Source organism: Orcinus orca, chromosome 5, assembly GCF_937001465.1.
Source record: "Orcinus orca chromosome 5, mOrcOrc1.1, whole genome shotgun sequence".
In the NCBI taxonomy this organism is placed as follows: domain Eukaryota; kingdom Metazoa; phylum Chordata; class Mammalia; order Artiodactyla; family Delphinidae; genus Orcinus; species Orcinus orca.
The window spans coordinates 66,916,527-66,930,972 of record NC_064563.1 but is presented as its reverse complement, the minus strand read 5'-3'; the positions used below and the strand labels follow the sequence as shown (position 1 = coordinate 66,930,972).

The 14,446-nt window shown below is 35.5% G+C and overlaps 1 protein-coding gene and 1 long non-coding RNA gene across 4 annotated transcripts in view; one reads left to right on the top strand and one right to left on the bottom strand.

Moving 5' to 3' along the window:
• VPS8 (VPS8 subunit of CORVET complex) overlaps window positions 1-14,446 on the bottom strand; it is a 300,406-nt gene that overhangs the window by 175,939 nt on the left and 110,021 nt on the right. For all 3 annotated transcript variants that reach the window (XM_049709893.1, XM_049709894.1, XM_033403195.2), the window contains exons 22-24: window positions 12,156-12,378; window positions 8,922-9,011; window positions 5,780-5,831 (exon numbers count right to left, since the gene is read on the bottom strand). In XM_049709893.1, coding sequence (XP_049565850.1) covers window positions 5,780-5,831; window positions 8,922-9,011; window positions 12,156-12,378 — 365 coding nt within the window. The remainder of the gene's footprint in view (window positions 1-5,779; window positions 5,832-8,921; window positions 9,012-12,155; window positions 12,379-14,446) is intronic.
• Window positions 1-14,446, top strand: part of LOC125964429 (uncharacterized) — a 190,432-nt gene that overhangs the window by 133,346 nt on the left and 42,640 nt on the right. The gene's annotated exons all lie outside the window — the stretch shown is intronic.

The following is a 14,446-nucleotide window of genomic DNA, read 5'->3' as shown; positions in this document are numbered from 1 at the left end:
TGGGGGCTCACATGGGAAAACCAGCAATTTTTCTGGTTGGGGAAATAGAGAAGGTAGGACATGTGAACAGTAAACAGACTGGCAGAATCTTGCAAAAAGAAAGCCAGAAAGAGGATCCTCAAACTTGACTACCTTCATCACTGACTGATCCCTAAGCCACACACGTGGGACAGAATCAAAGCAGACCAGCTAAAGACAAAGGACCTTTTGAGAAGAGACTGGAGACACAGGAGAAAGCCACAATAGAAAGAGCCTGCAATTCAAGCCCAGCCAAGAAAATTACCTGATAAAATAAAGAGAAAAAATTCTCAGTGAAGAAAAATAACAGAACCCAGAATCTCCATAATGTAACATTCAAATATCCAGGATACAATCTAAACTTACCCAACATGTGAAGGAACAAGAAAATAAAACATATTTTTCTTAAAAGAAAAGAAAATCAAGTCCAATCCTGAAATGAACAAAATGTTAGAACTGATAAGAATTTTAAATCAACTATTATATTTATCCTCAATGAAACAAAACATGTTTCAATGCATGAAAATTTGAACAGATAAATGAAGAGATGCAGGAAAGAAACAGAAACAATAAAAAAAAGAACCAAATAAAAGTTACAGAACTGAAAAATACGATTGTGGAAGATAAAAATGCACTGAGTGTATTTAACAGCTGAGTTTACATCAAAGCGTGAACCTGAAAGTAGAGCAATAGAAATCATCCAAGGAGAAGAACAGAGAGGAAAAAAGAGCAAACCAAACAAAACCAAAACCCAGAGGGACTGACCTATGAGATGGTGGAGGAAGAACCTTCAATAATCTGCTCCTCCATGAAAGCAAAGAGAATACTGGCAGAAACAGTCAAAATCAACTTTTCCAGAACTCTTGAAATTAACTGAAGGCTTGCAATAATCCACAGAATGTTTATTCAAGAAAAATGCCTGAATCTCAGTAAGAACTGTGAGCTTCATGGTGGCTTAACATTACCTAGTCCCATCCCCCTTCCCCCAGCTTCACCGTAGCTTTGAAACCAACCGCCTTGCAGCTATGGTAGCTGTGAACACCAGCAACCTAGCAACCACTCCAGGGGGCAAAATGGGTTTGGAGCTCCCCAAAAGCCCATCCTTAAGAGAACTGTCACTATCTAACCTATGTGGCAGCTCACTCAACAGCTCCATTCTCAGGGCTTGTCTTTTTTTTTGTCCTGACTCAGAGCTTACTCTAAGCAAACAGCCCTATCCCCAAGGCACATTATTTAACTTTACAGGTGCCAGAGGCAGTGCCTCCAGAAGAGACTAATCAGAGACCCACCAAAAACCTTAAAAGGAAAAACTGGAGAATGAGAGGTCTGCAGGGGCTTTCAAAAGCTCCAACATATTTCTGGAACTCTAGAAGGACATGTACATGTACAGGGCTGTGGACATACGCAGGAAAGACCTGCAAAGGCCTACAACCTATGGATGACTTTGAGGATTTGCATAAGCAGGAAGTAAAGGCTAATAAGGCAGAACTGTGAACTGTCTGCCAGAGCATTAGAAACCCCAAAATAAAATGAAGCAAAAGCTGACAGACCTAGAGTGAGAAAGAGACATTTCAACAATAACATTTAGATGCTTCAATACTCCTCTTTCAATAATGGATAGAACAATTAGCAAAAGAGGAACAGGAAAGAGAAGTTTTGAATGAAACTATAAGCCGACTAAACTTAGAAGACATCTATAGAACATTCCACTCAACAACAAAACACATTCAACACATTATTTTCAAATGCACTTGGAATATTCTCCAGAATAGGCTTTACATTAGGCTATATTATAAGTTTCAATAAATTAAAAAAAACAGAAACCATACAAAGTATTTTCTCTAACTGCAATGGAATGAAATTAGAAATCAGTATCAGAAAGAAATGTGATAAATTCACAAATATGTGGGAATTAAACAGCATACTTCTAAATAACCAATATCACAAGGGAAATTAGAAAATACTTTGAGATGAATGAAAATGAAGACACTACATACCACAACTTATGGGACGCAGCTAAAGCATTGCTTAGAGAGATAGCTGCAGCTGTAAACACCTATTTTAATAGAGGAAAGATTTCAAATCAATAATCTAGACTTTCACCTCAAGAAACTTAAAAAAAAAACGACAACAACAAAAAAACCCAAAGCAAGATGAAGGAAGTAATAAGACTAAGCAGAAATAAATGAAAGAGGAAAGAAAAATAAAGAATATCAATAAAATCAGAATTTGGTTCTTTGAAAAAAACAATAAAATTGACAAACCATTAGCTAGACAGACCATGAAAAGAAGAGAGAAGACTCAAATTACGAAAATTAGTAATAAGAGACATCACTATAGACCTTATAAAAATAAAAGGAATTATAAGAGAATAACATAAACACTATATGCCAACAAATTAGACAACAGATTAAATGGACAAATTCCTAGAAATCCGCAAACTACCAAAACCGGCTCAAGAAGAAATGGATAATCTGAATAGACTTAACAAGCAGAGACTGAACTAGTAATTTGAAAACTTCAAACAAAGAATATCCCTGGCTCACATGGCTTCACTAATGAATTCTACTGTATATTTAAAGAATTAATACGAATCCTTCAAAACCTCTTCCAAAAGACAGAAGAGTGAACACTTCCTAACTCATTCCATGAGGCAAGTATACAAAGATACCAAGTATACTTGATACCAAGACCAAAAAAAAAAAAAAAAGATATGAAAAGAAAACTATAGAACAATATCCTTTATTAAGATAGCCATAAAAAATTCTCAAAACAAATATTAGCAAACTCAACCCAACAACATATAAAAAAGATTATACCCCGTGACCAAGCAGGATTTATTCCAAGAATGTAAGACTGACTTAACAGAAATCAAAAATCAATCAAGCTTATAAACTGTATCAATAAAATAAACAAGATTATGTTAATAGATGCAGAAAAAAGCATTTGATAAAATCCAACCCTTCGATGTTAAAAATACTTAACAAACTAGGAACAGAAGGCAACTTTCTCAAAATAAAGCCATCTATGAAAAATCCACAGTTAATGTCATATTTAATGGTGAAAAACTGAATGCTTTCCCCTTAGGAGAAAAGAAAAAAGATAAGGATGTCCACTCTTGCCAATTCTGTTCAACACTGTATTGGAGGTTCTATCCAGGCCAATTAGGGAAGAAAAATAAAAGAAATCCAGATTAGAAAGGAAGAAGTAAAACTAACACTATTTACAGATGACATGATCTTATACATGAGAAAATTCTAAAGAATCCATTAAAAAAATTAGAACTAATGAATGAATTCAGCAACGATGCAGGATACAAGATCAATATAAAAATCAAATTTATTGGGAATTCCCTGGCATTCCAGTGGTTAGGACTCAGCACTCACTGCCGGAGCCCAGGTTCAAACCCCTGGTCAGGGAACTAAGATCCCACAAGCTGCGTGGTGCGGACATTAAAAAAAAAAAAATTATTCCTATACACTACCAATGAACATTCTGAAAAGGAATTTTTTTAAAAAATCCATTTATAATAGCATCAAACTGAATAAACTAGGAATAGATTCAGCAAAAGAAGTATATGACTTGTACACTGAAAACTGCAAAAACATTGCTGAAAGAAATTAAATAAGACCAAATAAATGGAAAGATATACTGTGTTCACGGACTGGAAGATGTAATAATGCTAAGATAGCAACACTCCCCAAATTGATCTGTCAATTCAAAGCAATCCTTATCAAAATCCAGCTGTCTTTCTGCAGAAGTTGAGAAAGCAAACTGATTTTAAAAGACCAAAATAAATGGAAAATATATCATATTCATAGAAGCCTCTGCATTAAGATAGCAATCCTCCCCAAATTAACCTATAGAATCAATGCAATCCCAAACAAAATTCAAATAAGCTTTTTAAAAAGAACTGCTGAGTTCATTTTAAAGTTCATACAGAAAGGCAAAGGACATAGACTAGCTAAACCAATTTTGGGAAAAAAAAAAAAAAGTTGGAAGACTTAAGGTACCTGATTTCAAGACTTACTACAAAGTTACAACCAAGACAGTATATTATTGGCATAAGTATAGACATATAGACCCATGGAACATAGCAGAGAGCACAGAAATAGACCCATACTTATATGGTCAGTTGATTTTTGCAAAAATCAATTTTTAGCAAAAATTTTTTTTACAAAAAAGGTGTACAGGTAATTCAATAGAAACAAGATAATCTTTTCAAAAAAATGGTAAAGGAACCGATAACTGTACAGGGAAAAGCCCTTGAACTTGACCTTGCATCATATATGAAAATTAACTCAAAATGGATTATAAACCTAAATACAAGTGTTAAAACTAGAAGAAAACAAAGGATAAAATCTTTATGATGTTGAGTTGGACAAAGATTTCTTAACCGGAACACCAAAGGTCTAAAACTACTGAAAAAAAAAAAAAATTAAATGGACCTCATGAAGATTAAAAACTTTTGTTCTTTGAAAAACATGGTTAAAAAAACAAAACGGTAAGCAATGGACTGGGAGAAAATTTTTGCGAAACACATATTTTAAAATGTCTTGTATCCAGACTACATAAAGAACTCTTACAGGCTCTGGTGGGGAGTTCACATGCCTAGAACTCAATAATATGAAGTCAAATAACACCTCTTCCCTACCCTTCTAAAAAGTGCTAAAAGATTTAAACAGATGATTCGCAAAAAAGATACGTGAATGGGCAAGAGCGCATGAAAAGATGCTGAACATTACTAACCACCATGAAAATAAAAATTTAAATCCACTAGAATGGATAAAATTTTTCAAAGATGTAAAAAGATTGACAGTACCAAGTGCCTGCAAGGATATGGAGCTATCAGAACTCTCATATATTGCTGATGGGAATGCAAAATGGTACAGCCAGTTTGAAAAACCAAATAGTAGTGCCTTAGAAAGTAAAACATACATTTACCATACAATCCATCCATTCCATTCTAGGTAGTTGCCCAAGAAGAATGAACACATATGCCCACACAGAAACTTATTCATAGCTAGGGGTCAGCGATGGAGGATAAGGACAACATAAGGACACCTGTGGTGATGAAACTGTTCTGTATCGTGACTTTATCAATGCGAATATCTGGTTGTGAATATCTGGATGTGCTTTAGGTTTGCAAGATGTTATCACTGAGGGAAAATGGGTAAACAGTATACTGGATCTCTTGTGTCATTTCATACAACTGCATGTGAATCTACAATTTCCTCATAATAAAAAGTTTAATTAAAAACAAAACATAACAAAACTCATTCGCAAACGTAGCAGCATTACTTATAATAACTCCAATCCAGAAGCAACTCCAATGTCCTTCAACTGGTTAACAGATAAACAACAGTACATCCAACCCATGGCATACCATTAAGCAATTAAAGGGAACAAAATAATATATGCAACGACATGGATGAATTTAAAAAACATTAAGCTAAGTGAAAGAAATAAAACACCAAGATTAAGATTACATAGTGTATGATTCTACTTACATGAATAGCAGTAAAGGAAAGTAGATCAGTGATCGCCTGAAGATGGGACTGTGGGGAAAGGTTAGAGTACAAGGGACAGGAGCAAACTTTTTAGTGTGAAGGAACTATATTGCTCCTTCTAAAATTTGATTATGGTGGTGGTTACATGATCATGTACGATTATCAAAGTTCACACTGTACGCATAAAATTGGTGAATTTTGTTATTTAAATAATATTTTTAAAGAGAAAGAAAGGCTTATAAAATTAATACCTGTTAGCGTCTTTCCTGCATTCAAAGGAGGTGCAATGACTCTGAAAAGTTTCTGCATAAAAATTAATAGGAAAACAACATCATCTTAAAAAAATATTTTAAAAAATAATCTAAATCTTATGCTATTAATCACCTTTCTCTGATTGAATTAGTCATTTGCTATTAAGATTAAATATAAAAACTCTTAATGTGGACATGAACTGTTTTCGTAGGATCACTGGGAAATCATTATTGTTCTATTCCTCACTGAAAGAAACCATTTAATAAACACCAGTTAGAAGAAGGTCCTTGTTGAGATCATTATTTCTAATATAAGATATCCTTAGGTTCCTAAAAATGCTTTATTCTTTAAAAAATAGTAAGCAAGTCAAGGGATTAATAGCCCACCAAAAGGGTAAGATTACTTTAAGCTGAAAACATGTGAACAGTCAGCAGCCATAGAAACAAACACCTAAATGTAAGCAGAGCCCCTGAAAACATAAGATTAATGGCAAAACTATGTTGGCCTTCCTGGGAGGGAGTTTCCTATTTAGGAGAAGATTGACCCTTAGCACTGGGAGGTGGTGCAAAACCAGCTGTGCATTAGCAACAAAAAGCTCAATAAAACTATTCATATTTTCCAAGGAAAACCTAAATCCCTCCCTCACACCCCAAATTTCGTTAAACTGGTATATAAACCTTTACTTCTCTGGTTGTTCAATGATTTACTCATTTCTGCGTGCTCCCAGTACAACTGTGAATAAACCTTGTCTTTTCTCCTGTTGTCAGTTCATTCGCAGCTCTCTCCCCACCATTCGGGTTTCAGGTGGTAGAGGAAAAGTTGTTCCTCCCAACACAAGGCACTCAGAAGCAGCCAAAACTAGAACTAAAGATTTCAGAAACTATGGTAGTCATCTCAAGTATGATGACACTGTCTTTCATTCTAGAAAATATAGAAAATTTCAAAAGGCACTACAGTTCCTCTTTTTTTTTAATTTTTATTTTATATTGGAGTATAGTTGATTTACAATGTTGTGTTAGTTTCAGGTGTACAGCAGAAAGATTTAGTTTTATATATATATATATATATATATATATATATATATATATATATATATATGGACCTTAAACTGAAATGACTAAATGTGGACATGAACTGTTTTAGTAGGATCACTGGTAAATCACTGTGATTTTCAGTTTAAATCTCTTTAAACTGAAATAGCTAAACTTTAAACACTGAACAGTGATCTCTTTTATAGGCAGAGAATTATAAAAGAGCAATCACAGGATGCATCTAACTTCCCACTGCTAAAATCTCCAAATGACTATTTAATAACAAATACCAAGCTCCTGCTGAAAGTCATTAACTTGAAAACTACTCAACACAAAACAAGGCAACGTCAATAGAAAAGTGTTCCATCTGAGATGCATAGCTATAAATGCAAACCAGATTTTGAGGAATAAAAAATCCACACAAAACAAAAACTTCAAAAGCAACAATAACCAAAAACCCCACAACCATTTTCATCAACATAGAATGCATCAAATTAGAATCTGTTTTCACAGATTATTTTGAGAGAAACTAGAAACTGCATTAATTCTTCCTAATTGTGGTTTAATAGTGGGATGGAGAACATTTTTGCATGCGTGCAGGTCATGGACCTCACTGAAGAGTCAGCTAAGAGGTGTGCAAATGTTAAAAATACTTATCTGAAATAGACAGTCAAGGTCAAAACCAGTGGGGAGGGCTGTGGCACTCATTTGGAAAATGACCAAGAGACAAGAAGTACAGCCAAAATTGAAGGAGTTATGAATTAGCGGGAGATTCACCTACCAAGCTAAATATATTTAAAGAAGACTGAAATATCATAGAATGACTGCTGACTTAATACTGGAGATGGTTTTGGATGTCCATTAAATATGCAAAAAAGTTGAGTGGATGCCTTCAGGAGAAGCCTGGGTCTTCTGATCCAGGTAATGAAGTCACTGTAATAAAGCAATGGGCTAGCAGGGCACGACATGGACCCACAATCCATAACCCATAATTCTGTCTATAAATTTAAGGGAAATAACACGATGAAGATGGGTTTGATTCTTTTTAAAATAAGCCCAAATGCTTTTCAGATGCTCTCTTCTAATGGTAAGGAGAATAAGAAATTATAATGAATGCTATAAAATTCTGAGATAGGAAAAGCAACAAATTAGCAATTGGCAAATCATGACCTCCCACCATTTTCAGGACCTTCCCCTAGAAGAATATATCTACAAAATAATATTACTCAATAGTTCCATTACTCTATACAGTAAATATATATAATGAATTTCTTATACCTTTTGGAAAAGCTATAATAATATCAAAATTTTTTAGAAAAAATCTTAAAGTCTAATGGGCTTTTAATTTTATCTATCTGGGCTTTTAATTTTATCTATCATTCCCTGGGATTTAAATACCTACTTTTGCAGATAAAGAAGAAAGCAATAGTAGAAGGTATAAAACTAAAGACTATCTAAAGTCCTAAACAACAATGGGTGCAAGTCTAATAAATCTACAAGAAATTTTTTTTTTTCTTTTAACATCTTTATTGGGGTATAATTGCTTTACAAGGGTGTGTTAGTTTCTGCTTTATAACAAAGTGAATCAGTTATACATATACATATGTTCCCATATCTCTTCCCTCTTGCGTCTCCCTCCCTCCCACCCTCCCTATCCCACCCCTCCAGGCTGTCACAAAGCACCAAGCCAATCTCCCTGTGCCATGCGGCTGCTTCCAACTAGCTATCTACCTTACCACGTTTGTTAGTGTGTATATGTCCATGACTCTCTCTCGCCCTGTCACAGCTCACCCTTCCCCCTCCCCATAACCTCAAGTCCGTTCTCTAGGAGGTCTGCGTCTTTATTCCTGCCTTACCCCTAGGTTCTTCATGACATTTTTTTTTTCTTAAATTCCATATGTATGTGTTAGCATACGGTATTTGTCTTTTTCTTTCTGACTTACTTCACTCTGTATGACAGACTCTAGGTCTATCCACCTCATTACAAATAGCTCATACAAGAAATTTTAAAGTGATTGGATGAAAACAAACTATTCAAAGCAAATGGAGAGAAGAGAAAAAACATTAATAGACAGTATTAAATATGCATATAAGTTAGAATGTATCTTACCTCCATTGGACTAATAAATTCATTCATGCCTCTGTTGTAGACATAAATCATAGCATCGTATAGCCGATTTTCCCAACACATGAGAACTACCTGTAAAAAGGAAAAGTTGCTTGGTTCACACAATTGAGCAAATCTCACCAATTACTTTCCTCAAAGCTTTAAGAATGGGGAAGATCTTAAATTCTCTTTCCTAATTTTTCTTATTCCTTCTCTGAAAAAAACTGAAATGGAAGTACTCAAACACAGTGCCAGGGTAAGAGCTGTTGTAGGTTCAATGTTACTTTCAACAGTACAATAGCTACTTTTAAACATCCTCCAATGTCTGATTTTATTTCTTCTCTATCCTCCCCCTTTCCATATCCATCTTACCTTTGGTCACTAGTTCTACAAATATTTACTGAACATCTATATTCAGGTCCTCTCCTAGGCACTGGGGATAAAGTGATAGGTAAGACAAACCCAGAACTATTCTCTACCCTGACAGAACTTCCATTCATCCTGGACACTCACCAAAAGAAGGGGCACAAAATGGTGCGTGAATTATGACTTGGGGAAGATACTCAATTACACAAATAGTTCATTTACAAATGTGGTAAGTCTATAAAGGAACTTGACTTGGTCTGGAGTATTCAGAAGGTCATGCCTGAGGGAGCAATATTTAAGTTAGGACCTAACGGATACATGTATGTGAGCCAAAAGCCGATGTGGAAACTAGGGGCTCTGCAGGCAGAAGGAGCAGTAAGGATGAGGAATAGAGATGACTTAAGTATAGAGCACCCTATATACTGTTCCTACGAGAGCTATATTATACTACTGAGTGACAGGAGAAGACCGAAGTGGAAGAGTAGAGGTCAACAAAGGATAATGATAAGGAATAGCCAAAGGGAAAACAAACTACTAGTCTGAGGGAAAATGGAAGTGAGGTGTCATGGGAGAGTCCTTCTAGACAACAGCATGTTCTGGGACCTCTTCTCTTTTCTCACTTTCCGCCCTCTCAGCCAGTGCCATGATCATACATCTCTTTACAGCTTCAGCCCTAACCTCTCCTCTGACCGATATATCCAACCATTGACTTGATATCTTCACCTAATGTCTAGTAGCTATCAAAATAAAATGGCAAAATACAACTCCTGATTTTGTCTCCCAAACTTAGACCTACCCCAGTCTTCCAATCTTCTTAAAGGAATCACTATCCACCTTGTTTTTCAAGCCAAAAAATTAGGCAACAGCCTTAAATTCTCTCTTTCCACACCTTTAGGTCCAATTCATCAGCAAATCAGTTCTACCTCCAAAATGTATCCAAAGTCAGGCCATCTCCCTCCATCTCACCATTATCATCTCTGGCCAGGACTACCTCCTGGACCAGCTCTTAACCAATCTCCTTGCTTCTTCTGTACTTGGCCCCCACCCCTCATTCTGTTATCTATAGGCAAATCAGAGTGATCTCACTTAAAACCTTTTAATGATTTCCCATAGCACTCAGAATAAAAAGGAAAAATCTGTACCTTGCCCTGAAAGGGCTACCTCTCTCTTTCAACCAAGCTGTTTGCCTTTTATCTGTAACTTTTAGCACCCAACACATATCTTTTTTTTTTTTTTGCATTAGCTGTTGTTTTTACCTGTAACAATCTTCTCCTCCAAGATTTTTGCACTACTGATTCCTTCTTGTCATTCAGATTCCAGATTTGATCAGACTCAGTGTTACTTTCTTGGTTTTCTATAACTGACCCATCTAAGATAGCCTCTCATTCTCTCTTTATCATACTGCCTGTTTGACTTTTAACATACTTGTTTTCGATATTTCTGGCTTGTTTACTTGTTTGTCTGTTTATTGTCAAACTTTTTTTTGCTAATGTAAGCCTTATGATAAGCCTTGTCCACCAGGGTCACTAAAGCATTGGAGGTCATTACAGACTCTAGTGAAAGTAAAGCTGAAGAATTATTAGGATGTGAATGAAATGGAAGAAGCAACCTAGAGAATGCTTTCAAGAAATGTGGGAAAGAAAGAGGGAAAGGGGTGGAGGAAGGAAAGAAAGAAGAAAGGAAGGAGGGAGGGAGGGATCTGGCTGCAAGTGGGAAATGTGATATGGCAGTAGCCAAAGGGGAAGGAGGGGAAGGCTTGATACGGAGAGAAGGGAATCTGATGGGGAGATTGGTTTAAACCGTTGTTTTAACATGAAAAAGAGCAGAGAATATTTACCTAGTGTTGGAGAAAAAGCTAAAAATGTTGGAAGGAGAAGAAATTATAAATTTCTCTTATATCAGTGATAGGTAAATAAAGCTAGATTGATAACATGCTCTCACATCATCAGACCTATTGTCAGACATGAAGATTACGCCAAATTACCCACATGACAGAAAGGCATATGTAAAGAGGACCTGGCCTTTGCAAACTTACAGCCATTCATAAAGAGCTTCCATGAAGAAAACAATAAACATTTTCCAAACCCTTCATTTCCATGTGATTTTGCACATTAAAAACAAACAAACAAAAAACGGTCCTTCTAAGTTTGTAAGCCACCGTACTCTAGTTCAACAGGGCTCAGCACCTTGGTACCTTTGTGCCTTTGCTCAGCATTAGGACTGAAGAGTTAAATGAAGAGTTAAGAGTGAAGTGTCTTAGGTCAGATACATATTGCTCCTCAATTAAGGACTTAAAACTTATTGTGGAGACCTCAGATATACTGGAGGTATATTATCAATGAGCTGGCTGATCATGCTAAGATGTCCTAAAGTTTGCTTCTTATACTATGCTCTGCATTTCAAAACTTGTATGAAAGTTATCAACTCTGAACATATAAACTAGCTTTTCAAAAGAAATGGCATCATACACTTAAAAGTAAAAATATTCTATTTTTCACGTGGAAGTGCTTATAGTTGAAATTCACTTGCAGGATGAAAACTGTAGTAGTGAACAAACAAACTGGTGAAGAAGGATAGGCCAAAAAGCATTTGCTGAGCAACTACCAAATATAAACCCTATGCTAAGAGCTCTGGGGAATGTCAAGGAAACCGAAGACTACTGGCTTGCAGGAGTTCCTAATCTAGCTTTAAGTAAAGAGCACTCCTAAGAAATATATTGACAAATATAAGTTTATGAGACCTCTTACCAAAAAGTGCTAAAAAATAATTAGGGTTGATGAAAGACAAAGTAAGGCCCGATGAGTCAGATAAATATATTCAATAAAGGAATGATGTTTATTCCATAAATTAGTAGACTGCCTATAAACTCACCTGCTGAATGTCTAGGCTGGTGATATCCATATGTACAATGAGGGCTTCCACATTTTCCATCAATTTTTTATCTTGGAAATGAACAATCAAGTCTTTCATTACCTGGGGTGTGATCCCCACCAATTTATCACTTAAAATATATGGTTCAAGGCACTCCAAAAACACTCCTTTGGCCACTGAATTCTCACTTAATTTGTCATACACCTGGCTAAATAAAAGATCCCTGCAACGAACGGGGAAAAATACTTTTAGGAACATTCCAAACACCCATTAAATTCAGTCTACTAAGTATATCTCATCTTTTTCCTATTTCAACTTACGTGCAAGTTTATTAAAAATAGTAACAATATTTGCAAAGAGCTTTATATTTTGAAAAATCTCTTATATATACTATCTTAATTCACCCAATACTTTTTACAAATAAAAAATGTTGAATAAGTTAAATTATTTGCTGAAAATCAGTTAGCTAACAAGTGATAGATTCAGAACTGCATCAGCCTTCTGACCTAAACCCTGTGCTGAATCCATTATGGCACACTGCTGCTTAAAGACAACATTGATATGGGAGCAGGTAGTACGGAGACTATGATGAAGTAAAAAAAAAAATTAAATGGACTATTCACAATTTATCCTTTCCTCTTTCCTGGTATCTAAATATTCCCATCTGATCTGCAAGGCCAATCTGCTTCTTTATCTAGTTCTTGCCCCTTGCTTCCCAAAGGGTTTAGGTAGTGATTATTGATGGGAGAGGAAGCAGAAAATGTTCAATGTTTTAAAAATATGTCTGAAAACTATTTTATTGCAGAAACAAAAAAAAACTGTAATTAATCAAATGCTACCACACTCAATAACTGTGTTTTATTTTGTATTTCTTTTGCAAAGAGTCCAGAAATAATTTGAGTTCTATTCACCATAGACATAATCTGAATTTTGTTTTCACCCAATATTATATAAGCATTGTCCTAAGCTGCTACTTAACTCTTTAAAATTACTATTTTGTCTAAACACAATGTTTCAATATGCTGAAACATCACAATTTATTTAACTATTCCTGTAATGTATCACTTATTTCCACTATTTCACTATTATGAGTGAGGCCAAAATGAACATCTACATATATAGTCTTTCCATTTGGGGGCTTAATTCCTTAGTCATTCTACTTTTAGAAATTTATTTAAAGTCAAAAGATACAAAAAATTTTGTGGCACTTAAAATGTATTACTAAATTACCTTCAAAAATCATCATAGCACCAATTTACACAGCCATCAGTAATGTATAATTTCAACAGTTTCAACAGACAATTGTCTTTAGTTTTTTTCCATATAGTTTAATATATAAATTAAACAACATCATTGTTTTCAATTCTTTGATGACTGGCAAAATTAAATGTTTTCCATGTTTCCATTTATACAGTGTATTGACTTATATCATTCACTGATTCTTTAATTCTTTTTTCAAATACAAAAACTGTGCTAATTCTACTTACCTGTTAGGATTGACTGATTATTTATTTGCTAAATGTATAATCCCTATATATGTGCATCATGTCAATTGTGAAAAGTGGTAGATGGTTCATCCACAGGTGTGATTTTTCATGACAAGTTCCACAAAAAGGACAAGGAAGACTCTGAAAGCAATGGGATGGGGTCTTGCCTCATCTGAAGTCCTGGAAGGGGGACCAATGATAAACGGACTGGCTACAACTGCATAGAACCCCATGTTGCTTTTCAATAAACAGTATTTGCAATATCCTGGGGGGATATCCATATCCATTTATTTTTTTCTCATATCCACAAGTGTAATTCTTGCATCATTTTCCCCCTTGCTTTATATTTATCAGAGTATTTTTCATGTTAGTTTCATTGTAATCAACAGTCCCTTACTTTTTTTTTTTTTTTTAAGGTATGCGGGCCTCTCACTGTTGTGGCCTCTCCCGTTGCGGAGCACAGGCTCCGGATGCGCAGGCTCAGCGGCCATGGCTCACGGGCCCAGCCACTCCGCGGCATGTGGGATCTTCCCGGACCGGGGCATGAACCCGTGTCGCCTGCATCGGCAGGCAGACTCTCAACCACTGCGCCACCAGGGGAGCCTGACAGTCCATTACATTTTTGTGATTACCAATTACTAGCCAAGCAAAAGGAACTGAGATTAATGAAGCCTTACTGTAAGAAAGATAAAATAAGAGTAACAAAGTAACTCTTATGAACTTAAAGAAAATGTCATATTTGCTAGCCCTTGCACCCTGTAATGTGTTGTTAAAAACAACATGCTAGGAAAGATAATTATATAT